Below are 27,345 nucleotides of genomic sequence, written 5' to 3'. Positions count from 1 at the left end.
ACTTAATATTCTAGTGGATAGCCTGCACCCAGTTTTCTTAAATCCATCCTTTGGTTATTCAAGATGTGGAGGTGCCGGTGTTGGACTGGGATGGACAAGGTCAGAAGTCACACGACGTCAGATTATAGGCCAACAGGTTTATTTGAAATCACAAGCTTTTGGAGCACTGCTTCTGTACAATGTTCCCAAAGCTTGTGATTTCAAATAAACCTAAAGGAATGTAACCTGGTGTTATGTGACTTCTGAGTTTGATTATTCCTCACTGTGACTCAAGTAAATCTAATTCACATTGACTTTCAGAATGGTCACTTGCTTACTACTCATTTCACCTCCTTCCAGCCAGATCTCACTGTCCTTCGGAGCATGGCTCCCAAGGCATCATGCTACTGCTAGGGTTTGCCTTTCCAGAATGGAAATTGAAGCTATAGAAGTTCCTCTCTTGCAGAGCTAAAGGCTGGCAGCAGGAAAGTGCAGCTTAAGGTGAGTGAAGTATTGGACACTTTCCAAGAATTTAGGATATCTGGTCAGCATGGGTGAGTTGGACTGAAGGGTCTGTTTCCATGGTATTAACTTATTGATATTTAAGCAGTTTAATATTGTCTATAGCTCTAAATTACAAATCCACAACTTCAAGTTTTTGGTTCTGTATGCCAGATATTTGTGTTAATAGACATTGTCATTTTAATACATCATGGCAGGGTGTAATCAAAGTGATTCAAGATATGACAGTGACACATTATAGCTAAATTATTATTCAGATTTGCCATCTCAATAGGATGCAAAGGATAAATTCAATTTAAAATGGAGCTAAAGACTTGTCCAGTGACAAATACAAGTGATAGACAGACATTTTCAGTGCAGTAATCTGCCACTTGCCGAACAAAAGCAAATACTAAAAATCCCAAGCTACAGTTCGACTCCAAGACTTTGTGAAAGGAAGGAAATTAATCCACGAGTATATGGAGTGTGGTGTGGCGTTGGTGGTAAATGTATTAATTTTTCATCCAGGACAGAAAAGGAAAAGTGAACATTGTACTTTGTTTTTATGATGCCTCCTTATCAGACCCCTTAGTAATTTACACAATGTCTTAAATCATTGTACTACATGGTGATGTAATCAGCAGGGAAAGATTCGAGTCAGAAATGAAAGCTAGTCTATCTTTATCTTCAGCCTTTACTTGCAAACCAAACATTAAATATGCTGTTCTTTTAAACATGTAAAAAATTTGTGGCTGATTAAAATATTAGGAACACAAGCAACATCAAACATTTAATCACTTTCTTAGGTGCTTTGTTAACATTCCAGTCAATTAAGAAAACATCAGCCTTGAGATCAAATGTGTTTCATCCAATAAAAGCTATAGGACACAAGTTGCTTTGTTACAGATGTGAATATTTAATCAAATGACTATATATTTTGAAAAGTTACAAGACATTCTGAAATAAACATTGCTTTCAAAGTGAATACACTTACATCGACAATTTCTGGAAAGCGCCTTGAAATTAAGTCCATTAAACTCACTGTTACATGTCAGTCTATTTCTGGATTCATAAAGTACTTTCCGATCATTACATGGTTGTGAATTTCCTTTTGGAAGCGGAGCATAGCAAAATAATCCCTATTAGTTATGATGGGATACTGGTTTTGGCAGTAGAGAACAACATGTTCTTTATACAGTCGTCAAAGTCATTTGTAATTCCCAAAATCTCTGATATGCTGAAAACCAATCCCCTACTATTCCATGATAATCATGAATAGGCAATTACATATTTGAAATTATTTTAATATTGATGAAACTCAGTTTTTCCAAATTTAAAAGACATTTAGATAATCTTGCACTGTATTGTGTGAGCAGAAGATTCTACAACAGTAAAAATGTTTTGGTTACAAATATTAAAAAAAGTTCAAATTTCACACCAGATGCACTATTGTAGAGCACAACAATGCTGTACGTAAAAAAGCTTAGCCAACAGCGAAGCTTAGAATCCTTAAAACATACAGCTTAAGGTAACATTGAATAGCTTATGTTAATTAAAAAATACATATTAAATTCCTTCATATGAATTGACACATACAAAAACCAATGTCATGCAAGGTCTTTCAGTGTAAGTGGCTCACCCAGCACCAAATTTCAAATTACGTCAAAAATAAAATTTCTAGTGCGAGTGAGAAATGAAAATTTACATAAAACAGGTAAAAAAACCAAAGATATGAGCTTCTGGAATCTGTTGCATTCCTATCCCATTACTCCTATATTTCAGTCCAGCATAAGTCACATGGCAGGACATTCAAATCACATACAAATCTTGTTCTCTACCGAAGTCTTTCAAAAAAATTAACTTTTCATAAAATAAAATCCAGTCCTTTAAGAAGGGACCAGTGGTGATTTTCTTTGTATAGTAGTAATTGAAAGTGAACATTAACTACAAAAGTAAAGTTTAAACTGAGAAATGTCACATTCACGAACAGGGTATTGTAAGAATCATAGCCAATTCCAGACTTTAAGCTCAGCAACACAAATATAAACTCACTCTTAACAAAGTACCTATCCTCACCACTTGGCAAACTGCATGTAGCATCTTATTGGTTTAACTATAATTTGTGCCAATTTTAGCAACATGCTAAAATACAAATATAATTTATATGTATATTTATATTTGGTTTAGCCCAAACACCAGTTCCCTCTCAAAGCGAGTTTTATTGTTAATCAATAGTTTAGCCCATACACCAGTTCCCTCTCAAAGCGAGAGTTTTGTTGTTAGTCTATGGTTTAGTCTAAACACCAGTTCCCTCTCCAAATGAGGGTTTTGTGGTTAATCATTTATATTTGGTTAAAGGAATTTGATGCATAATACTTGGTCAAGGAAGACTTGTCATAAAAAGAAATGAAATTCTAAACATGCTTTGATAACACTTAAATGGCAGCCTGATAATTCATTAACACACTAAAATAAATTTTCCAGTCTATAATTCTAATAATCTGATTTTAAATTGTGCTGCATAATTCGTATTAAAAATTGCAGTGTCATTGCCAAAAACAAAATTGTTCCCTTCATGCAGTGATCAATTTCTAAAGCATATTGATCATAAGTAATCTTTTAAAACCTCATACTGCTACAAGGCAAATTTACAATCATTTTCATGCACAAAGCTTTCTTGGACCTGATGTTTTTAAAAAATAGTTCAGGCAGCTGAGAAACAACATTTACACAATATTTTGTTTAGAAATTCTATTAATAAAAAGGGACAATGGGATCTCTAGAAGGCATGTCCCATCCCTCTTACACTAACTGCTGCTAGGATAGAAGTACCTTGTTTATAAATCATTAGCTAACTCTAGTCATCAGCAGCAGCATTTTCTCAAAACCTTTAATCCTGAATGGAGTGAATAGTTTTGGCCAGAATTCCAAACCAGAGGCAAATAATACTTCACCCATAATGACTATAAGTGGAGAACACAAACTAATTTTGCTCAAGTACAGGAGAATAAATGCTTCACCCTGCAATAAAATTCAAAGTACTTGCAGATGAGACCAAAAGTAGCAAGTGTCATTATGAGACAGTCATTGTAATGAAGTTACTCGAGCTGTCCATGCAATTCTACAAATTATATTCATGTTTAGAATAAAAGAAGAAGAAAGAAAACTCAATAAGAAAAAAGTGAGGCAGAAACGGCACGTAGTTGGAAACTCTCCAGGAAGATTGTCTTCTATGGCTTTTACTTGGCAGTTTTTGTTCAGTTCAAGCTCTTTCCCTGCTCTGCAATGCTTGACAAAGCCTCATCTGCCCACTTGCTTATGGTGAAGCGAAGCCTTTTTGCTTTTCTTCTAAAAGATGAAGCCAACATTTTTTGACCCTGAATCTTAGACAGAAGCATGTTTTCCGACATGATGTGATGATAATTTTCAATTGCCTGTTTCCTGGAAACGAACAAGGAAAATAGTTTGGTTGGGGTTGGCGGTAGAATTTAAACACTTTTGAACAATGCAACACAAGGTGTGATCAAGTTGAAGCGCAGTACAATGTGTCATCAACAGCCTGCCTCATGATGAAGGTGGTAAATATTAGTATAAGCATTTTAAGACAAACATGCACAAGTCATTTTAATAAACTTGAATAAAATATTAATTCTAGGTTTGAGAGGATACGGTGTATTGAAGCCAAAAAAATATGCTTTATAAAAAGAAGCTGACTGAGCAGAAGCACCTAAAATGCAAACATTGGCAGCTGTAAATGAAGACTAATGCATTGAACTAGCTCAGCAAAATTACAGCTTTCTATGATGCTTTCATTAATTAAAGGCCATCCGGTTAGAACAGTGAACATTCCAAGAAGACTGCAATCATTAAAAAAGATTAAAAATCAAACATATTAACCAGAAACTGGATCATTTTATAAGTGGGATACTGAATCACTGGTGATCCAGCAATTCCAACTTGGAAGGGTCATCTGCTTTTAGAACTAACAATAGATTCCAATGAGTAAATTTCTGTGAGATATTTAATCAATGATGCTTTGATATTTAAATGTTCCATACTACAACTGTTGTGGTCACCCTATTCAATATCCCAACTGCATAAATGTCTGACATCTTGTAGACCATCCAACCAATGTCCTTTTAAATAATACACATTGGCTTGTGACACGCAAACTTTACCTCACTTGCATTTTCTTCAGTCATCAATTAGAGAAAGTGTCATGTCACTGATAATGAATAAAAGATTGATGGTGAGTTAGCAGCATGATACAGAATTCACTTCCTTAAACTGAATAGGACGCTTTCACTAAAGAGAGAGATTAGGATTTGGATGTTCAGCTCGAAACAACATGGCTCTTCATCAATCCCCAGATAGCAGTTGTATGCAAAATTTATTTCTGATACAGTGAATGTAACAAGCTTCCAGTATCTTTCACAAAGCACTTGCCATTGCTTTCAACAGACAAACGCTGTTCTTAATATTAAAAGGAATTTTTTTTTAAAACTTCAGGACTCGCTGATGGAAGTTCTCCATCTCTGCAGTACACATGGAACTGAACACAACTCAAAAGGCTCATGGATTTATTTAGGTTCGAGAAAGGAGCATGAAATATAAAATGAAGAACAATTACTTCTAAACTAGACCCTCAAGTATGTTTTTCTGATTTCACAATGGCGAGATTATATTGTTCTGGGAAACTTCTTTAAAGAGAATGCTGAGGAGATGAACAGTTAAAGGTTTGCAAGATTAAGAAAGTGTTAAATCAGGGATGTTTCCATTTACAAACATTTTCATAAAATAGGAGCCAATATTCTCAACAGAAGATCGTCAGCAAGAAATTCAGTAGGGAATGTACGAGAAATTACTTTATTTAGATTGATTAGAAGGTAGAACATGCTACCACTAGGGGTAGCTGAGATTAATAGCATGAACGAACTTGGGGGAGCTGGTTAAATATGTGTGAGTGAGAAAGAGGGAAAAAGAAAGGTATCAGAAGTTATAGTAGATTTAGGAAGAGACTATTTACAGCATAAACACCTACATACACCAGATGCAAAGAATGACTTTTTTCTGTGCTGTGTATTCTTTGGGACTCGATGACTGTTGGCATGGTTAGTCAATCTAACAGAATAAGGCTGGTGTGTCACGTATATTGTTGAACCTCAGCCTTCAAACTCACAAATGGCAAGTAGAACAGTTAAGGGTAGAAAGGAAAGTGGAGGCTACAGTTAGATTGTATCTTCAATCAAATCAAAGAATGGACCAGGCTCAAGAGTTTGAATGGCCCACCCATCCTTCTTATTTGTAGGTTTGTATGAAGATTCTGTCTCATGGAAGGTAAGAATTTGCTTGTGAAAACAGCCTGAATGTTGCCTTTCCCTGCTAACGCTGGCAGCTCCAATTAATCATTACTCAGGTCCAACTTCACAGTGCTCCTTTGATCATTTCAAAGCAATACAAACATGTTAAGATATAGTATACAACTTTGATTTTTGTACCATGTCACTGTGTGAAGCACAGAAATGTTTTAACATGAAAAGCACCAGATAAATCTATATGTAACATGTTTATTGGGATAATTTACCATAATACATTTAGGATTTACTGAATATAATGACAGCATGGCAACTTTCCTAATTGTCACTCCTTACTATACAAGTATAATACAAAAGGTGTCTGTATGAACTGTCTGTAAATCACACATGAGTTTTAAGGATTAAGATCAGTCAATGATGAACAAGAAATTAAGGGAGAAATGACATGTTCTACTGGCATATGCAGGCAGGATTTTACCCATAGTAGGGGGGGATCTCAAATGACAATTAAAAAAAAAGATTAAGGGCTAGCAGGAACTTAAAGTCATTCGTAAAAGATAATTGAATTGTTTCAATGGGAGGGTTTAGTAATCCATTTCCTGTTGTAAATTATAAAGTACTGAAAAGACAGGTCAAACTGCGAATATAGAGGAAATCAAATCTGGAACAAAGACCTCTGGCAAATGTATGATGAATATAGCGCAAACACAGGAACTCTGATGATAATCATTTGATGATGACTTCAAGGTTAAAAGTTGATATGCGAAAGATATAAAGATGTATAGAACTTTTTTGCATAATCAAAAAATGCTGAAACCAGCACAGTTAGATGCAGTAGACAACACAACCAGAAATATGTTGACTGTTAGTTAACCCAACTACTCCTTCAGAGTTCAGTTGAACATTTCATTAGGGTTCAACCCAATCCCAGAGGAAGTGCCTCAAAGCATTCCAAGAATGAGCTTCCAAGAATTTTGAGATAATGCATTCTGTGTCTGCATTTAGCCCTAGGCGGTCTGCGAGAGCCTGCTAGAGATTTGTGTCTAACCATTGCTTATTTCTAGATAAGAAAAGCAGCAGTTTGACTCTTTTAAAGTTAATCACACCATCACAATACAACAGTGTAAATGTATTAGGTAGATTTTGAATTTTCCAAGTTTTGCATTTTTTAATAAAATAAATTGTTCCCATTTAATTTCAATAGTCAATTTTGACAAAATGCTGCCCATTACACGTGTATCAGCACAATTCAGGATTCATGAAAATCAAACCGAGCAGTGATAAATCAATATTTAATTCAAATGAGGAAAATACAGTCAGAAAGATCTCAACCAGTGATAAAACATATATTGAAGCAGTACCTTGAAGAGAGGACATTCTGCCAACAAAAGTATCAGAACAAACCAAACAGTAACTCACTTCCTGTCTCCCCAAAGTTTGTCCGCCATCTTGAAGGCACATGTCAGGAATAGTGAAGGTGGAGTACTGCTCCAATAACAGAAGAAGCTTGTCAGCTTACAGGGCAAAACAACCAGCTTGATTGGCACCACATCTACCACCTTTCAACATTAACTCCCTTCATCATCCCTGCACAATGACAATAGCGTGCAACATATACAAGCAGTAACTCAGCAAGTCATCTCCAACAATAACTTTCAGATCCACCACCTTAACTCAAGACAAAGGCAGCCATTGCCATGGGAACACCACAATCAATTTCAAGTCCCCCTCCAAGCCACACACAATCCTGACTTGGAAAAAAAGCTTTTTTTATTCACTTGTGAGGTGTAAGTGTCACAGGCTAAAGCAGCATTGATTACACATCCCTAATTGCTGTGGAGACGATGATGATGAGCAACCTTCTTGAACCACTTGCAGTCTTTGGTGTGAAGGCACATCCAGAGGGTTGGCAAGAGGGATTTCCAGTAATATTGACCCAGCAACAGTGAAAGAATGGCAATTTTGTCACTGTACCTTCTCCTTCATTGGGTCAAAATCCTTGAACTCCCTTCATAACAGCACTGTGTGTATGTTCTTACACCCAAGAATTCCAGATGGTTTAGAAAGATAACTCACTTAGAAAAATTGACTATTGAAATTAAGGATGATTAGGGATTGGCAATAAATATTGGTCTAGAGAAAGTGAGGACTGCAGATGCTGGAGATCAGAGTCGGGTGCTGGAAAAGCACAGCTGGTTAAGCAGCATCAGAGGAGCAGGAGAATCAAAATTTTGGACATATACCCTTCAACAGGGCTTATGCCTGAAACATCGATTCTTCTGCTGCCTGACCTGCTGTGCTTTTCCAGACCCCATTCTCGACAATAAACACTGGTCTAACCAGTGATGCCGCCATCACATGAATGACTAAAACAAAGACGACTCCCTATTTGAGCTATCATGTTGAATACCCATCCCACTCATATACGACTGAAAGCAAACTGAAAATAATTCACTCTGAAACGTCTGCAAACATGGTTTCTGGAATTTTAGAATTGGAAGCCTCCTCCTGTAGCACAAACTTAAAACCAATGATCAGAATCTTTTCAGTTAAGTGCTTCATTGGTTCTTTTTTTCCTTTGCTCATCACAAATAGGCTCAAAAGGTGACCAATGGTGTGCCACAGTGGCTCTCCCACTTTTCATCATTAATGTAAATGATTTGGATGTGAATGTAGGAGATACAATTAGTATGTTTGCAGATGACACTAAAATTGGACCGTGAGGAAGGTTATCTCAGAGTACAATGGGATCTTGATCAGATGGGTCAATGGACTGAGGAGTGGCAGATGGAGTTTAATTTAGATAAATGTGAGATGCTGCATTTTGGAAAGGCAACTCTGCAGGACTTATACACTTGATGGTAAAGTCCTGGGGAGTGTTGCTGAACAAAGAGACATTGGAGTGCAGGTTCATAGTTCCTTGAAAGTAGAGTCACAGGTAGCTAGGATAGTGAAGGTTTTTGGTATGCTTTCCTTTATTGGACATGTAAATAGAAAGTGAGACACAAACCAATGCTTCACCAGAGGCCCACTGATGATGTTACCTAGTATGGTGACGAAACATATGAAAAAAACCTTCCAGCTCCGTGAGCAAACTTACAACCAGACAAGGTTTTTTCCCTTGGGTAGCAGAGTCCAGAACTGGAGGGCATAGGTTTAGGATGAGGGTGGAAAGATATAAAAGGAACCAAAGGCCAACCTTTTCACACAGACGGTAGTGTGTATATGGAATAAGCTGCCAGAGGAAGTGGAGGTGGCTGGTACAATTGCAGCATTTAAAAGGTATTTGGAAGGGTTACATGAAACCAAAGGGCTTAGAGGGATATGGCCAAGTGCTGGCAAATGGAACTAGATTAAGTTAGAATTTTTGGTCAGCATTGATGGGTTGGACCGAAGGGTCTGTTTCCATGCTGTACATCTTTATGACTAATATATACTCACTTCCATTTGTCAAATGGGCTCATTTTGTTACTGCTCCCAGTGTTGATAATGCTAAAAGCCAAATTTCCATATGGGTTACAACAGATTACATTGCCAGTCAGCAGTAAACTTCAAATGCATTTTCCATTATTTGTTTTCCATTTAATTCAGTAAATTAATTGTTGAATTAAATATTATATTGGTCATGTTGTATACATCGCTCGGTAACTCTTCAGAAAGCCTCATGATTTATTACATTCCAATACATTGTTAAAAATCATTGAGTTCAAATCTGTTTTACTGAAACTCAATTAAAATGTATTTTACCAATCATTAGAAATTAAATAATTAAATATGCCAAGCTGCTTTCTTGAATTGTTGCAGATCTTGGAATACAGGGACCCCCTGCAGAGAAAGTTCACATAATTGCACTGGATTTATAAATATGAAATTTCAGCCAAAGTGACAAATTATATTGGACCAATCAAGTACAAGATGGTATCTGAACAAACTTGATAAGTCAGGAGACAATCTCCCAGCATGCATTTACAATCGTTCATTCCATGGACAACTTCACTGATTATTCAGAGGCAACACAAGACAAGACATAGTAGAGGAAGACAAATGGAGGAAAATTCTGGCAGTATAGAATTAACAACTTTGAATGAACAAGCAATTGTGCTTTTTCCTTAAAAAAAAACAAAGAATTGTATACTTTTATTAAAACAGCCACATTCTCAGACAGTTTGTTTCCTGTTATCTCACAGATGTCCTTCTATGCTGTTTTCACAGGATCCTGCTCTGATATGCTTGTTACTTGCCTCTACCTCACTTTGTTGTGGAAAGGCAAAATATCTTTATTCAATGCCTCTATTAGAATGGGGCAATCCTTTCACTGGAAATGAAGTCTGATGGACATCAGAATACGGTCTTCTCCCAGTTTTTGTTAAACAGTCATGAATCTGAAAACGGAGGCTGGTGAAAGTCATATTTCTTTTCCCTCGCTCCCTGCATTCATTAGATTTTCTGATACATGCAGGACTGTAAACAAACAAAAATAAATCCAATTCTTTCAAATCAATTTTTCTTTTCAAATCTAATGCAACCTGATTTTGCAAGCAGAACAGAAACCCCATGACAGAGAATTCTCATTTTATTAAATCACTGCAGTCAAGAGACAGGAAATGCAACTTCTGTTTTACACAAAAATATTTTACAAGGCCCCTATAGGGGTTTTCAAGGCTGACTCATCCACTTAGAAATAGTTACTACCAAGTCGAAAGGAACTGGTGTACTGGGTTGAATGTAAAGACGATTTGCATTTATATGTCACCTTTCACAACCTCCAAAACTTTTCAGCCAATGAATGACATCTGGAAATGTAGCTTCTGTTGTCATGTAGCAAATGTGGCTGAACACGTGGTGAGCTCCCACAAATAGGAAGGCAATACTCAGATTATCCTGTCTTGTTGAAGCAAAAATATTGGTCAAGACTAATACAAGAGGTAGCATCTTCCCCACCTGTCTTTGAAAGAGCACTATGGATCTTTTATATCCAACCATGGGAGCAGACTGAGCCCCAATTTAATGCCTCATCTCAACAGTGACATTGTCCATAATTGAAGTACTCATGCAACATTGTAAATGCCTAGAAATCCAAGTCCCTGGACTGGCACTTGAAACCACAAACATCTGAACCAGAGGCAGGACTGACCCCAATTGTACCAAGCCTTGCATGCAATAAAAAGGCATTGAGATCTTATGCCACTGTAGTTGGGCTAAAGTACCAACATCATAGTGAAAATAATCTATTTGAAGACAGGTGAAGATGATGCATTCATTATATTCAGCATTACCCTCTTCCTTCCACTAGAATGAGTGAGGAATTACAGGTCGAAAGGTAATCCTTGCTCCCCCCCAGAACCTCTCACAAACAAATATTCTTCATTCAAGCAAATGGAAGACCAACCGACAAGATGCAGCAGCAGAAGGAGAGGAGGGGGACGTTGTGGGGGCTAGGTATATGCAGAGAGAAAATTTGCATGTCAAAAATATTCAGTTAGAATAGATTGCTTATTTTGGAATCTCATTTTTTGACTACCTTTCAAGCCAGAAATTACTGATGACCATCAGGAACAGGCAACCAGACAGACAGTCACTAACATCACCAGAGGGAAATATTGAAAATAATCCTTGACAAAGTTGACCAATAAAAGAGCTGAAGAGTGTTTGAACCAGAGTTTGCCCAGTTCTGTAAAGTTCCTTTCTTCAGTATATAGCCACAAGATATGTATATCAAAGACATGTTCAAAGAAGATGTGGTAATTGGCAAAGAATCAGAAGGGAGATTCACTTCATAGAGCCATAGAGATGGACAGCACAGAAACAGATCCTTTGGTCCAACTCGTCCATGCCAACCAGATATCCCAACCCAATCTAGTTCTGGACTCTTCCACTCCAGAAAAAAAACTTTTTCTATGTATCCTATCCAAGCCCCTCATGATTTTATAAACCTCCATAAGTTCACCCCTCAGCCTCCAACACTCCAGAGAAAACAGCCCCAGCCTATTCAACCCTCAAATCCTCCAACCCTCACAACATCCTTGTAAATCTTTTCTGAATCCTTTCAAGTTTCACAACATCCTTACGATAGCAAGGAGACCAGAACTGCATTCAATATTCTAAAAGTGGCCTAGCCAATGTCCTGTACAGCTGCACATGACCTCCCAACTCCTGTACTTAATACACTTACCAATAAAGGAAAGCATACCAAATGCCTTCTTCACTATCCTATTACCAGTGTCTCCACTTTTCAAGGAGCTATAACCTGCACTCCAAGGTCTCTTTGTTCAGTAACACTCCCTAGGACCTTACCATTAAGTGTACACGTCCTGCTAAGATTTGTTTTCCCAAAATGCAGCACCTCGCATTTATCTAAATTAAAATCCATCTGCCACTTCTCAGCCTATTGGCTCATCTGATCAAGATCCTGTTGTAATCTGAGGTAACCCTCTTGACTTCCTCTTCACCTCCAATTTTGGTGTCATTTGCAAACTTACTAACTATACCTCTTATGCTCACATCCAAATCATTTATACATCTGATCAAGATCCTGTTGTAATCTGAGGTAACCCTCTTGACTTCCTCTACACCTCCAAATTTGCAAACTTACTAACTATACCTCTTATGCTCACATCCAAATCATTTATATAAATGATGAAAAGTAGTTGACCTAGCACTGATCCTCATGGCACTCCACTGGTCACAGGCCTCCAGTCTGAAAAACAACCCTCCACCACCACCCTCTGTCTTCTCCTTTTGAGCCAATTCTGTATCCAAATGGCTAGTTCTCCCTATATTCCATGAGATTTAAACTTGCTAATCTGTCTCCCATGGGGAACCTCATCTTAATGCATCAACTGGCATTTACTGCCTGAAATTAGATTCTATAGCAACTTTCAAACAGAATTGGATGGATATTGAAAAGGAAACATTGGAGGACCATGGTGGGACAAAACCAGATTAAATATCAGCTATAGCTCAGGTGTGCATGACCTTCTGAGAGGCAAGGTTTCTGTTCAAGTTGTTTCCTTGGCTGGAGTACAGAAGTCAATGCTGAAACTCCACTGAGGGAGTGCTGCATTGTTAGAGATGGTGTCATTCACATAACCATAGGCCCTGGATGGCTGCTTGGATGGAGAGTAAAAATTCCACTGCACTACTTTGAAGAACAATGGAAATACCCATGATGTGCTGACCAAAGCTTCTTTCAATCAACAGCACCAATTGGCTGCCATGATTCTTACAGTACAATCATGACTACAATTTGAAAACTGTTGAAATGGTTGCAAAGCACTTTGAGACACTCAGTGGTAATGAATAAAGCTGGATGAAGCTAAGTTTTCCTCTCTTTTAAAAACTGTTCTTTCAATAAGCCAATGCAAGGATGACAGAGACAGAAGGTTCCTTGATTCCAAGGTCAATGCTAAATGATTAAATACTCCCGATAGAGTTATACAAAATTTCTGTTCAAAATATAACATTTTATCAAAGGCCAACTGCTGAATGAAGCTTTTGAATGGAGTGCAATTGGATTTGTACATCATGTCCAAGACAGTTTTTAACCAAAGGATAAACTATAGAATAAGATACACTGTAAATACTATTCCAGCTTTTCAAAGTGACACTGAACTTTAGCCTAGCCTGGAATAATTTGATTAACGGTACAATTGACTTGTAACTTTGAGATTAAAGAAAAGTCATTGCTGACGGCTATTATGGAATGCCACCCAGCTACCAGGTTTCAAAACACATGAAAGTGAAGGATGTTGTTGGAGATGTTGCTTATGGGTAATCTCCATGCCCAGTTACAAGTATTGGAGAAAGGGGTCTTGTCAATGAATCATTATGCCAGATTACTTACAAACATATTAAAGTCAAGTAAGAAATTTTGTTTTTGTTAATTTTTTTTTAAAAAGTACATTCGAGTCAAAGAGTGTGTAAATTCTGATCCTTTAAATTAGTGTCTGTCTGGAAATTTCCTGTACGACTTATACTCAATCCCCAGAGACAGTAGGGAATATTGCACCAGGAGGAACTTCAGGAAGAGGCTCTTCAAAAGAAGAGATAGAATGCAAAACCCAGGGTCACAGAGACAACAGAGGCTGATTACCATCTCATCAGAAACATCCTGCACTGAGTGATCCTCCAGTCATCTATCACTCATGATGTGTGGTAAAAGAGGGGTGTGTTCACTGACACCAGTGCATGCGCACTATGTGCACTTTATGTGCACAGATACTGTGGCGGGATGAGGGAGCTCACGATCAGTGGGGCAGGTGGAATGCAGAAGGAGAAAGACACTGAGGGGGAAGAGGATCCTCCTTGGCCAATCCTTACCTCCCCTTCTCCATGGGTTCTGGGCCCTGCCTGTTGATCCTCCATTCTGCAGCTTTTGTGGCCTCTCCTTCTCACACTAGCGATTCCTCTCCTTCTTCCACTTACCCACCCTGCCACACTGTGCAGCAATCCCTCTCCATCCAACTGAAGCCCAGCTCAAAATTACTTACCCTTCCTGCAAACTACTGCATTTGGTGTATGACATCCCAATTTAAGTCTGTGATGATAACATATAGCATTTCAATCCATTCCCAAATGAACGCACTTACATAGTTGCTCGCAGTTGCCAGTGTGAATAAACACTGCCAAAAAGGCAAGCAATTCTGAGTGAAAGACATGTTTATGCTTTCCTCTTTCAGGAATACCCAAAATAAGGAGTTTAAATAGAAACCCAATTGCAACCACAGGTTTCAGCATTCTGCTCTGGCCTTCTAGTTCCACTGGCTGCCACAAGCTGTGAAGGTTGTAGCTGAACAACATCCCAGCAATTGCAGGGTAAGAGAAAAAAAGCCTTTCCCTCTCACTGATTGCTGGAAGCAAGTCTAGAGTCAGCAAAGCCACCATTCAAAAGGGAAACAAGGCAACTCCCTTTGGCTAACGTGCAGAAACAAGAGTATTCAGGTTTATGCCACTGCAACCAACTAATCGAACTGCTGCATCCTTTCACCATCCTCATAGACAAACCAATGACTGACTCATATACAGAGGAAGCTCGATTATCCAGCATTTGATTAACTGAATTTCAGATTATTGAAACTAGATTGCAAGGTCTCAACACTTGGCTAACTATGTTATCCGACATTCAATTAACCAAACGAAATACTCCCTACTCGTGTCCTTCAGATAATTGAGGTTCCTCTGTATATCTTCTTGCAAACTGTTGTGTTTCCTTCACACACACATTAGTATTTTTCCTTGCATTTTAGTAACTATTCACTTCTCTCAACCCAAGGCAGCTTGGTTAAATTGGCTCTTTTGACAACATGAACGCATTAGAACTAGGAAAGGTTTCCACAAAGGAGGAAATCCCTTGCGTAATGCTAACCATGTTGCAGGTACGGGTGCCCTCTCCAGAAAATGAACTACAGACTCTTACCTAGGATCAGTAGTAACAAAGGAAAGCAAATGCAGGATTTGTCCCACTTTGTTAGCAGTTTAAATCTGTCCTGCAGAGGAAACATAAAAAAAAAAAGGCAGAGGTCTGCCTGTTCACTCCCACCTCGCGTTCTCAGTCACCCTGCTGTAGACTCAACACAGCTACTGAATCGGACATTGTACTTCAATAAATGCATCAGCCCACTCATACAGGAGAAGTCCATTTCTAAATGTACACGCCTACTGTACCTAATAACCCAAATTTAAACCCAGGAAACCAGAACATTACCTGGGTCTCTGGACTCCCACTGGGGACTGAAACAAAGATTGACATTAACTATACAATACCTTTCCTCCTTGGTGATGGCTTCGTCAAATACCTGGGACAAGCGCTTTAGTCGTCTAATTCCAAAAGACACTGATTCCAGATCACAATCGAACTGCCTGTTAACAAACACAAATGAGTACTTGGAGTACTTTATACAATTGTAGTTCCTGACTTGGAGCCATTACAATCAGGACTCTCAACCTTCAACATCAGATAAGCGTTGATTCTAGTACAAGTAAATTGGGTTTGCAAAATCCTATCAACAGACAATCCTTACCCCCTAAATAAGGAAGAAATCCCATCAAGGGGGTGACTTTCTTCTTGTTAATCTGAAATAATTTGGAGCAACATTGTAATTTTCTTGGATATTTTGTAAAGTCCCTGGTCATCAGAAAATAAAAGCACACTTTAGGAGATTCCCATATTTTGTGATTATAGCTTTTACAAGTCATTTTACAAGGAAAAGGGCTGCAATGGGACTATTCTGGTTAAACCAACAAATAAATTAGTCTTTTATAATAACCACCAGAACTGCACAGACACTCAAATTTCTTCTCACTAGTTTCAAATATTGGCTAAAGCACCAGTAAATCCCTTGGAAGGGATTGCGCCTCAACTCCTAATTGTACTGGAGCCCTTGTCACCTGATCTTTGGTGACGCCAAAGTAGAAGGCTAAGTCAGTTGATCTGCAGATGGGACTGCTCCTCAGCCAGGCCAAAGTGGCCACCCACAATTCCTAATGAGACATGGTAACTTGCTTTAATCACTGGATGCCACCTCCCCTTTCCTTCTGGAGACAAAAGGATGTTCTAAACATAGAAAATATTCTCATTTATAGTATTGAGCTTCCTTGGTTTTATCCAGAACTGAGGTGTTTATAGGTGGTGTGCTTGCTTCAAAAATACAACAGATGATATTTCTGTTAAATTAATTTTATTTTGCTGACTGGCACTGGGACATTCCAATGTTGCCTTAAATCAGATACTCAGAAGATGATCAGAAGTTGAATTCTGAAGAAGGGTCACCCGACCTGAAACGTTAACTGATTTCTCTCCACAGATGCTGCCAGACCAGCAGAGTTTTTGCAGCAATTCCAGTTTTTGTTCCCAATTTCCAGCATCAGCAGTTCTTTTGATTTTAATTAGAAGATGAGAGTGCTTTCATGATCCAAAGTATTTCCCTCCCCACCCTAGAAGTTAGTAATCAACACTTCAACTGGCATTTCTGATGGACATATGATTGGGAAATTATGACAGGGTTGGTGTTATTTTTTAAAACATTCACTAACAGATAAGCAAGAATTCCTGAATTCCAGCAGTTTTGAAATGCTAATCTCAATGTATGCACTCATCCCAATCTTCATGAGGAATGATAAGTGGAGGATTTTTGTCAATCTGATTGCAGCCCCTCAGTTTATCAGTGCAAACTCAAAACACTGAGCAGCTACAAGACTGTCAGCCAAAGGCTCTCCCAATCATAGCTCATTAGTTCCAGGGTTGAGTACTAAGACCACATAGGTAACTCCAGGTATTTAAACACAGATCACAGCACAGCCACAGAGGAGATTGCTGAACCACATTCCATGCTCATCTCTGCAGTTGGTTGTGTCAGGAGTGGGGCCAGAACGGAGTCAAATAGATGTAATTTTCTTCAGTGAGTGCAAGTCTTCACAACATGGAAGCAATGTGGTGGCTGTTAAGCTCCAGGCAGGTTGTTAGGAAATAAATACTAGTGGCCCAACTTGCATGGCAACTCACCAAAATTATCAAGAACACTAAAATTAACAATAAACTGCTCTTCTGTCACTCAAATAGAAGAAAGATAATCGTATCCAATTTAATCTTGTCTGTCTGCAAATAAAATTGACTCCTCCTCTTAATATAGACCATCTATTCCTCTAAACTGCATGGAGTGAGCTTAATTCCAGTTTAACTGACACCACCATTACCACAAGATTCATTATAAAGCAGTCCCATTTTCAATTGATTTAGCCTCCTGCATGACCAACACTTAATAAATTTATCCTTTGACCAAACTGGATTTGGGTTTCATGGGTTTTAAAAAAAACAATTCCTTCAGATCTATCAAACTCACTTCATCTAAGAATCTTGAAATGTGGACTTTAAAACTAATTGACTACTTCCTCCAGTTAACCATAATAAGTAAAACGCACGTACAAATTTAAATTCTCTCAACAGGATCCATACCTCAACTGTACCAACCAATGACTTCGAATGGATTGTACAACAAATACCAGCTCATCCTTACCTAACAAATTGCCATTGAATGTAAAAAGGACGGTTTTGTTTGCGGATTACATAATATACATCCCGTGACATTTGCAGATCGTGAGAATCACTTGTGCTTGGTCTGTGAATAACTCATGATAAACTATCTAATGAAAAAACAGTTTCAGACTATAGACACGAACAGTACAAGCCAAACAGGGATCAGGAAGAAAAATAAACTTCCATTTGCTCTAACTAAATAATCCTTGTATGATCCTGTTGAGAGAATTTAAAATTTTATTTAAATCACTTTTGAGCTTTATTTATTATGGTCCTTTATCCCATGAAAGAGTCTGCGGGGCTGAATCGACTAATTGTCATGTGACTGTGAAGTTAAAAGCAACATCCAAACTTAATATCTTGATAGATGACTTAAAGAGCATTAAATGCTTTGATTTTTGTTTTAAAAAGGGGGGCTCTGGTACTGGTAGAAATATTAGCTTTTATCCTTACAGTTTTGATGTCAAAGCTTTTGCAATGTTTAACTTTGCAATGACCCAGAGGTGCTAGTGTTGAACTGGGGTGGAGAAAGTTAAAAATCACACACCAGGTTATAGTCCAACAGGTTTATTTGGAAGCAATGGCTTTCAGAGCGCCACTCCGAAAGCTAGTGCTTCCAAATAAACCTGTTGGACTATAACCTGGTGTTGTGTGATTTTTAACTTTGCAACGTTGTGGTTATTATAATATTTCACGTAGATGGTGGTCCATGTATGGAATGAGCTGCCAGAGGAAATGGTGGAGGCTGATACAATTACAACATTTAAAAAGGCATATGGATGGGTACATGCATGAGAAGTGCTTGGTAGCTCAGTGGTTAGCACTGCTGCCTCACAGCACCAGGGTCCCATGTTAGATTCCAGCCTTGGGCAACTGTGTGGAGTTTACACATTCTCCCTGTGTCTGCGTGGGTTTCCTCCCACAGTCCAAATATGTGCAGGTCAGGTGAATTGGCCATGCTAAATTGCCCATAGTGTTAGGTGCATTAGGGAAATGGGTCTGGGTGGGTTATTCTTCAGAGGGTCGGTGTGGACTGGTTGGGCCGAAGGGCCTGGTTCCACACTGTAGGGAATCTAATGTTAAAAAAAAAAGGTGGTTAGAAGGCTATGGACCAAAGGCTGACAAATGGGACTCGGTTAATTTAGGATATCTGCTCAGCATGGACGAGTTGGTCGGAAGGGTCTGTTTCCATGCTGTATATCTGACTGTGTAAGCAAATCAATATAAGCAAACTGGCATTGAAAAGCCACTTCAGCACATCTCCCCCTGTTATTAGTTCATTACACAATTGGCCCTGGGAAAAATATGATGAAGATTTTTGCTCAGTTTCTGTACCTCCTCCTACTAATTCCAGTGGGTGAGGCATAGGGGCTCTTCAATGCAGCAGACCTGACTGATCTCCTTAGAGGCAGCCCGTCCTGGTCGAGTAACCGAGCAACTTCCCTCCACTTGGGAGTGCGATTCACACTGGATGGTGTGGCGCTGGTTCTTCCCTTCCTGCTCGAATGGGACTTTGATGGAGTGCCTTTCTTTGATGCCGATACCCTGCTGCATCTCTGAGGTGTTTGAGACTTTGAAGGAGTGATGACCAGGCACTCACTGCGACTTTGCCGTCTTTTCTGGAGTTTCTATTGGGCGCGGGGGGGGGGGGGGGGGGGGGGTAGCGGTGGGTGGGTGGAAGAGAAGAAACAAAATCATTAGTGTAGGAGGCCAATACATTTCCTCAACAGCAGTGGAATTCTTCTCACGAAAGCCTTTCTTAGTGAAACCCAAGATTGAATCTCCCTCTCTTACACTCATTCCAGTTTGAGATCACTTAATGTGAAATAATGTTGCCTTGGCTGCTTTGCTCAATCACTGTAAATCAGAATCATCTGGTTCTTGTGCCTCCTGCCAACAGGAACAATTTCTCTCCGTCTAGATTCCTCATATATTTGAAGGCATCAAATCTCCTTTCAAATTTTCTCTTCTCAAAAGGAGGAAAACCCATTCTCTCCAAAATTTCCAAAAAAAAAAAAGCTGCATCAATCACCCTTGAAAACATTCTTGTAATCTCTTAAGCCTTTACATTCCTCTGGAAGGAAGGGTGGTGCCATAATTGGAGATAGTGTTTCAGCCAAGGCTAAACTGCAGTTTCATAAAAGCTTTGCGCAGGTTCCTTGCTTTTGCAGTCAATGCCTATACTTCAAATATCCAGAATCGGGTATGCTTTTCAATCAGTTACTCAATCTGCTCTGCTCCCCTCAATGTGTGCACATGTCCATGAGTCTCTCTGTTCCTGCACAAAAATGTGTCTTTTATTTTATATTCCTGTTCTTTATTGGGATCTTATTAAAATTTGTCACCTGGCACTCTTTAGCATTAACATTCACCCATTCCAGCAGTCAAAAGCCCCTTAAAGTCTATCGTTACTGAGCTTAGGTTCACAAGACTTCCAAGTTGCTGACATCGGCAGATATAAAATTGTGAGCTGTGTCCCCAAGTCTAGGCCAGAAATACAGATCAAGAAAATTAACAACCCTATTTGTGACTTTGAACATCACTATATATCTTTCTGCGATCCAAAGCACAACCATACATGATTAGATTGCTTTCTGTCATTTAGCTAATTTCATATCTGCTCTCCCACTGCCCCTTTTATTCCACAGACTTCAATGTTGCTAGGAAACTGGTTTTGTGGAACTTTATTAAATGCCTTTCGGAAGTGCATGTACACAACAATCAACTCCATTACCCTCATCAGTCCTTGATTCATGCTATTGGTCTTCACGAGGATCATAACATGAAAGAATCAAACTTTCCACATAATCGCAACTGAAGAAACTGTTTCACTTTTGAAAACTTAGGTTCTGCTACAAATCAAACCAAAACGTGAAGTAACAAGCAATCTGGATTCAATAGAAACTATGAATACTTTAAATAATTGATATAACCAAGATAAACCTTAGGAGCTCTCAGGTAGCAATCATTTATATGGCATCATATGCAGTCTTTATAACTCTCACAGCACTATCCACATCAGGCACTAGTTGTCATGTAGTATTTAATTCTCAAATGGCCTCTGATATCTCCATCCAACATCCACAGATACGATTATCACCAACAAGACACTTCTGTGGAGCCTCTTTCACTTAACTCATCATAACCTTGATGATGTAGCTCTCCAGAATCCTGTTTGTGATGATACTATGGCTTTAAGAGGTATATTTTGTCCTCAATCTTTGAAGAGAGGTTGTGACAAGCTGTCTGTTGAATCCAATAAAATAAATAGCTTAGGAGGCCTTGGGCTTTTTTAAAATATTGGAACAATAGAAGCAGCCTGAATGGGTGAGGTCATGCTCCCACACAACCAGGGATTTATGGCTTTCGCTTTCAGTAGCTGTTGTTGCTGGGGGTCCTGAAGCTGTACGTGAAAGCTGCAGTACCTCTCTCCCTCTCTGCCTGTTTTTCCTCATAGGCTGCTAGAATTGCACATGAGACAATCTACTTTATTGACTTTGCCTCTGCTGAGGGTGTGTATATGGGATTTTACTGTATCGGAACAGTTATTATCGAGTAGTAAAATATTCTATTATTCTAAGTTTTCCAATAGAGTTAAGACATGCCAATTTCTTCTTCTTCTGATGTATTTTAATTATAGTGTATAAATAAAGTGTGGCTTGCTACCAGACTGGTAGGTTGACCAGGTGAATTGTATCCGGAACATAACACCTGGCACTTGCCTTTAAAATAATAAAAAATTAGGGTCTAGGCTATCTCCTTAATATATTTTGAGGTGGTTTAGACTGGTCCACAACACCTTCATCTAACAGCTTATGAACAATATGTGGTCAGTCCTGATGAAAAACAGCCAGTTCTTCAGTATGCTTGGATTGTGTATATGGTTTTACTTAAGTTTTGTGGCTTTCAGTTGTCTCTCTCACACAGCTTCAACAAAACCCCCATCTGTTTTGACATTGCACAACAAAATCTGATCTTCCAACTAGTTTCCCTTTCCCAAATAACCTAGTTGCTACAGCAAGAAATGAAAGTCCTCCCAGAAATATTGTTTTGGACTTGCTATTTCAGCGAGAAACAATCTCCAAACAAAATTAAAGACTTTGAAATTCTTTCATTTCTTACCAAAAAAAAAATGGAATAAATCAAAAACTGACTTTTTTCAAAAAAAACCTGCATGAATCCACATTTGTCCAAAAGACAGTTAACATTATTCCAGATTATCACCTCAACATTTTCCCAGTACTGAAGTTAAACTGACTGGCCTGCTAGCAAAATTTTATCCCACCAGTCCAGAAATACCACCATGACAACCATAGTTGAACATTCAGCATTTTCTACCATGGTTGGTTTATATATAAATGGAAGAAGTTGGGTTGTTAAGAGATCATTATTTGCATATTCAGGCAAATTCAAACCAAAGTGGAAATGACACAAACTAGTGGCCAACCAGTAGTATTGGCTCCCATTTCCTAACATCGGGATCATGCTTTGCTTCTCAAGTACGTTGGCTTCAGCAGATACTAACCTTCAGTCTTATTGCTTACACTCAGCCTCTCTCAACAGAATATTTGAAACAGCCAAAGCCTTCTCTGCAGATTCTCCTCCAGAAACAGCCTAATCTTGCAATCTGTTCCCCTAGTATTATCCTCCAGAGATTCAGGTGATCTCCACCCCTCAATTCATCACAATCTGGTTGGGCAGAAATCTGAGTAATAAACTGTCCCCACTGTACATTAACTCACTTCAAAGTTCTGGCACTTTCTGAACTTGCTCTTCCATGCTTGGAACAATATATTTCATGGTGATTCCCTTTTACTTCATTCTGTACCAGTGAGCATAAAATATCTATTGATATTTTTGTTGCTAAGCCTGTCAGCAGATTCATCCTTTTTCAGATTTAAGGTTTCCTTACCTTGTGGGAACTCTTATATATTCTGTCCCATGATCCTTGTATCATGTCAATTTAAAGTCACATGCTTGCTCACAAACAAACTACAGCTACCCTAATGACTATAACAGAACCCATTATACAGCCACTCTCATCACACTTACAGTGGCTTGAGTTCACGGAGGCATCACAAGCTCATTTTCAGTTCCTGAGAAGTAATAAATAACTAGTTTCATAACAATTTCAACAATCTCAGCAAGTCTGAAAGCACCTCAGAAGCAGTGAAGTATCATTTTGAGCTGTAGGAAATCAAGGAAGCAGTTTGCAAACAGCAAGTTTCTAAAGCTGACACTGATCTACATATTAAAGCAAATGGAAAAAAAAAATCAAAGATGTAGGTTTTAAGATATTTTGAAAAAAAAAGGTGTAGAAAGGCAGAAAAAGTTCAGGCACAGCCACCAACAGTGGACAGTCAAGATGCCAGAATTAGCACAGTACCGATATCTTAGAGGGTTGCGGGGCTGAGGAGATTAGAACAGTAAGGGGAAACTAGACCATGAAGGGATTTGAAAACAAAACTAGGATGAGAACTTTAAATCCAGCAGCTACTTAACTGGGAGTCAGTGTAGGTCAACAACAGGACTTGATCTAAGTTAGGACATGGGCCTAGAGAGTTCTGATCCCAGGATTACAGGGATTCCGCAATAAAGTAAAAGAAAAACACAATTTATTTAAGCGATGTTGGTTTGGAAATAAATATTGATCAGGACATTATGGTGAAGTGAGCAGAATCAACACTACCTGCAATGTAAGGAATGCAGCCAATTGCCAATCAGCTCATTCCAGTTAAACCAATCGTGCACATTTACCGTACAGTTATACTACAGTCTGCCACGGTCAGGCACACATACCTTATCTCGGAATTGTTTGCCACCTGATTAACCGTACTGCAATATCAATGGTTTCCAAATAACTTCTACACTCTTCTACTAAAAAAATTCTGAAGTCCATATTTTTCTTAAGAAATGTCAGTTTTCGAAAACCTTGCTATTTTCAATGGAATAACACCGTCGCTACTCTCCGTGGTGTTAAGTGTAAGACAAGTTACCTGAGAGACGTTGCCCCATGTGTTCCTCGCAGTCCGACCTATACTTTGTAAAGCGTTAGGTTTCTTGCTGAGCTCTAGACTCTCCCAGCTCGGGGTGTGGTCGATGTTAAAGTCCATTTGTCCCAACGGCAGCCTCTTCCTCAAGGACATGCGGATAGTGTTGAGGGAGCTGGACGAGGACATCTCCCTGAACAGATCGGCTGGCGGGCTATCACCTTCTTCCTGCAGGATCTGGTGCTGTTTTCTCCAGGTTGTCATTGTGATCCCGAGACTGGGAGCGAGCGTCTTCTCTCTCTCTCTGCGTGTCCCTTTCTTGTTTTTGAATTTGGCGCAACTTTGTAGCGGAGTGGAATTCCCGCGATCTGATTGGTGAGAGTGACAAACAGACGTGGTGAGCCCAGCGCTGATTGGCTGCCGGTTGCGTCACTGGGCGAGGCTGCTCGGGCTCCGGCCACTGTTCCCAAGCCTTTGTCTCTCAACAGAAAAGCATCTGAGCAAGTAACAAGCAGTATGTGCATTTCTCTCCTGGAGCTGATGGAAATCACCCTTTCATTCTTGACATCTCAGCGCCCTCTGCCGATACCATGAGAAATGGGCTGCTGCCACAGTTCCTAATTTAAGAAAAGCATTGGTGCACATTTAAAATCTGTGCATTAAATCCTGCGGGAAGGCAAAACGTTTCCAGTATCAATTTCTGAAGAGGGATCACTGGGCTCGAAACGTTAACTCTGTTTTCTATCTGCACAGATGCTGCTAAACCTGCTGAGTTTCTCCAGCTATTTCTGTTTTTGTTTGTTTCAGATCTCCAGCAACCCCAATTCTTCATTTTACTCCAGTACTAAGACTTCGATTCACAGATTATGCAGAACACTGAATTTCAACATGATGCGATGTGAATGCAGATTGTTAATGACTTGGAGAAGATAGGGAAAGTCCTTTCCAAATGACGGTGTGATTTTAAACAGGGGGTCGATATTTTGTTTGTTCTCCTTGGATTGAGGTAGGGAGGATTTGCATTCTGTTTTCCGAAATGAATCATGTGCTCTTAATATAGTCTTAGAGACTTAGAGAGGTAAAGTGCTGAAACACACCATTTGGTCAAACTCGTTCATGCCGACCAGATAGTCCCATTTTCCCGCATCTGGCCCATATCCCTTTAAACCCTTCCTATTCATGTATCCATCTAGAAGCCTTTTAAATTTGTTGTTATTGCACCAGCCTCCACTACTTGCTCTGACAGCTCATTCCATACATGCACCATGCTTTGCATGAAAAAGTTGCCTCTTATGTCCTTTTTAAATCTTCCCCTCTCATCTTAAATCTGTACCCTCTAGTTCTAACTCTCTCACCCCAAAGAAAATACCTTGTCTATTTACCTTATCCATGTCCCTCATGATTTAATACTTTGATGAAAATAGATTAACAGGACATTTATATGGTTAAACGTCTCTACACCACGAATGATCTTAGCGTCATAGAATCCAAAGATGTGCAGATTAGGTGAATTAACCATGCTAAATTGCCCATAGTGTGTCAGGGGTAAATGTAGGGTAGCGGGGTGTGTCTTCAGTGGGTCGGTGTGGACTTGTTGAGCTGAAGGGTCTGTTCCTGACCTCTCCGCCCCCACCCCACTCCGGCCTATCACCCTCACCTTGACCTCCTCCCACCTATCGCATTTCCAACGCCCCTCCCCCAAGTCCCTCCTCCCTACCTTTTATCTTAGCCTGCTGGACATACATTCCTCATTCCTGAAGAAGGGCTTATGCCCGAAACGTCAATTCTCCTGTTCCTTGGATGCTGCCTGACCTGCTGCACTTTTCCAGCAACATATTTTCAGCTCAATCTAATCTAATAGGCAACACAAATTCCTGGCATATGTGAAATAATTCCTTAGCCACTCGGGCTCACTGCTCACGCGTCCAGACCTTCACCGCCAATGCTGCTGCCAAAACGTCACATGCTTACAGGAGCTGGGAACTCGACGGTGTTCACACCTTGGATTGTGACTAAACCACAACAACACTTCTCTTTGTTACTGCCGGACCCCCTGATTATGCAGTGAACTGTTCACCCAACCCCACTGGCCCTGTAGAAGTTGTCACATTCTGCATTCCCTGGCCCATGTCAAATCTTAAACAACGTTTTGCCTCAGAGAATGTTGCATTCTAGGATGTGGTCATTTCCACCATTGACACTACTGCCAGCTCTACTGGAAAACCCTAGACATCTAAATGCCTCCCTGTTGCTTATCATGTCCCTGCATACACAGAGATAGCAGAAAATAAAACAAAGGGCAGCAGATGCTGAAGATCTGCAACAAACAAAATCAGAAACTGCTACAGACTTTCAGCAGGTCTGATGAAGGGTCACTGGATTTGAAAATGTTAATTCTGTTTCTCTCCACAGATGCTGTCAGAGCTGCTGAGATAGGGAAGAAACAAAAGGAAGATTTGTGTTTAGGGAGAGGGCACAGAGAGAAGGTGAATGGAGGCATGATCTAGTGGGAAAATTGATAAGAGTGAAACACAAGAGACTGCTAAATGGATGGATTTGTAACACCCCCTACTAATTATTTAGCCACAGTTATCATCCAGCCCTATAACAAAAAATCTCCAGTTACTTTAAATGTAAGACATTTTGTCACAATTTCCTGGCATTTTATGTCACATGCTACTGTGCACTTAATAATTCCTTGTCCCTTTTAGTTTTGTTGTAATAAAGCTATTAATTTCACAGCAAATGTTTTGCAGCTCTTTGCCAGTGCACAATAAAATAACATGAAACAGTGTGTAATTATTTAAATGTTTGCAGTTAATATGCCACACATGTCTATTTCACTGCGAGCAATTTTATTTGCCTGATGATCACTCCCATTTTTCCAGCTAACTAATCTCTGCCTTTGAGGAAATTGATCACTATCTTCTCGCACTGCTTATCATTTCACCAATCCGTTAGAATCGAATATCATTCCAGTTGCTCCCCCTCCCTGTGCAATTTGTGAATAACTGCTCATAGCTGCAAGTACAATAACCAACTTAATCAAACACCTATCAAATACTCTACTGAAATTCTGTACATTTTACAAGCTCTAATGTACATCTACAAAATTTATATTAACATATTATCCTTGTCTCTGAAGTTCTAAGATTATGTGAATACCTTTATAAATGCAATTCAATTCTATTTGTTAATTTCTTTATTCTTATCCATATTTGATTTATTCACAAACAATAAGACAAGTATTCTGTTTGGTACAATGATAATGCTAGTTTCTTGATAAAATAGTGCATTGTAAAACTGCAGAATTATAGAATGTTATGCACCGTTGATAATGCTTTGACATATTGTCCAGTGTTGCCTCTCTGGAAGATTTATCCACCTGGTTCCACATGTAAAACTGACAAGAATGAAAGGCTAGCTGGTCCACCGAGAGTGCCTACACAATGACCGAAGAACATCATGATGAAACATTTCCTTCCTGCACTCTCCCTGTCTCTGCTGTTATGGGGTTTGTTGGGTGAGG

At 39.2% G+C, this 27,345-nt stretch overlaps 1 protein-coding gene and 1 long non-coding RNA gene across 5 annotated transcripts; one reads left to right on the top strand and one right to left on the bottom strand.

Moving 5' to 3' along the window:
* Positions 1 to 1,364: 1,364 nt before the first annotated feature.
* On the bottom strand, positions 1,365 to 24,163 carry LOC122564036 (protein PIMREG-like). 3 transcript variants are annotated; one of them, XM_043718502.1, is made up of 5 exons: positions 23,823 to 24,163; positions 19,162 to 19,454; positions 15,558 to 15,653; positions 4,659 to 4,705; positions 3,861 to 3,921 (listed from the first exon to the last, which is right to left on the bottom strand). In XM_043718502.1, exons 1-4 carry the CDS (start codon positions 24,078 to 24,080, stop codon positions 4,675 to 4,677), a joined length of 678 nt encoding a protein of 225 aa, XP_043574437.1. In that variant the 5' UTR covers positions 24,081 to 24,163; the 3' UTR covers positions 3,861 to 3,921; positions 4,659 to 4,674. The 3 variants fall into 3 exon arrangements, with proteins under 3 accessions (XP_043574436.1, XP_043574437.1, XP_043574435.1); XM_043718501.1 differs by lacking the exon at positions 4,659 to 4,705 and having other exon boundaries at positions 1,365 to 3,921; XM_043718500.1 differs by lacking the exons at positions 3,861 to 3,921; positions 4,659 to 4,705 and adding an exon at positions 9,154 to 10,256.
* LOC122564038 lies at positions 23,629 to 26,857 on the top strand. 2 transcript variants are annotated; one of them, XR_006315800.1, is made up of 3 exons: positions 23,629 to 23,808; positions 24,624 to 24,771; positions 26,229 to 26,857. It is a non-coding gene; the product is annotated as an uncharacterized LOC122564038 (long non-coding RNA). The 2 variants fall into 2 exon arrangements; XR_006315801.1 differs by lacking the exon at positions 23,629 to 23,808 and adding an exon at positions 24,244 to 24,330.
* Positions 26,858 to 27,345: the final 488 nt, after the last annotated feature.

Source organism: Chiloscyllium plagiosum, chromosome 28 (assembly GCF_004010195.1).
Source record: "Chiloscyllium plagiosum isolate BGI_BamShark_2017 chromosome 28, ASM401019v2, whole genome shotgun sequence".
NCBI lineage: Eukaryota > Metazoa > Chordata > Chondrichthyes > Orectolobiformes > Hemiscylliidae > Chiloscyllium > Chiloscyllium plagiosum.
The sequence above is the reverse complement of the archived record's forward strand: the minus strand, read 5'-3'. Positions and strand labels throughout refer to the sequence as shown.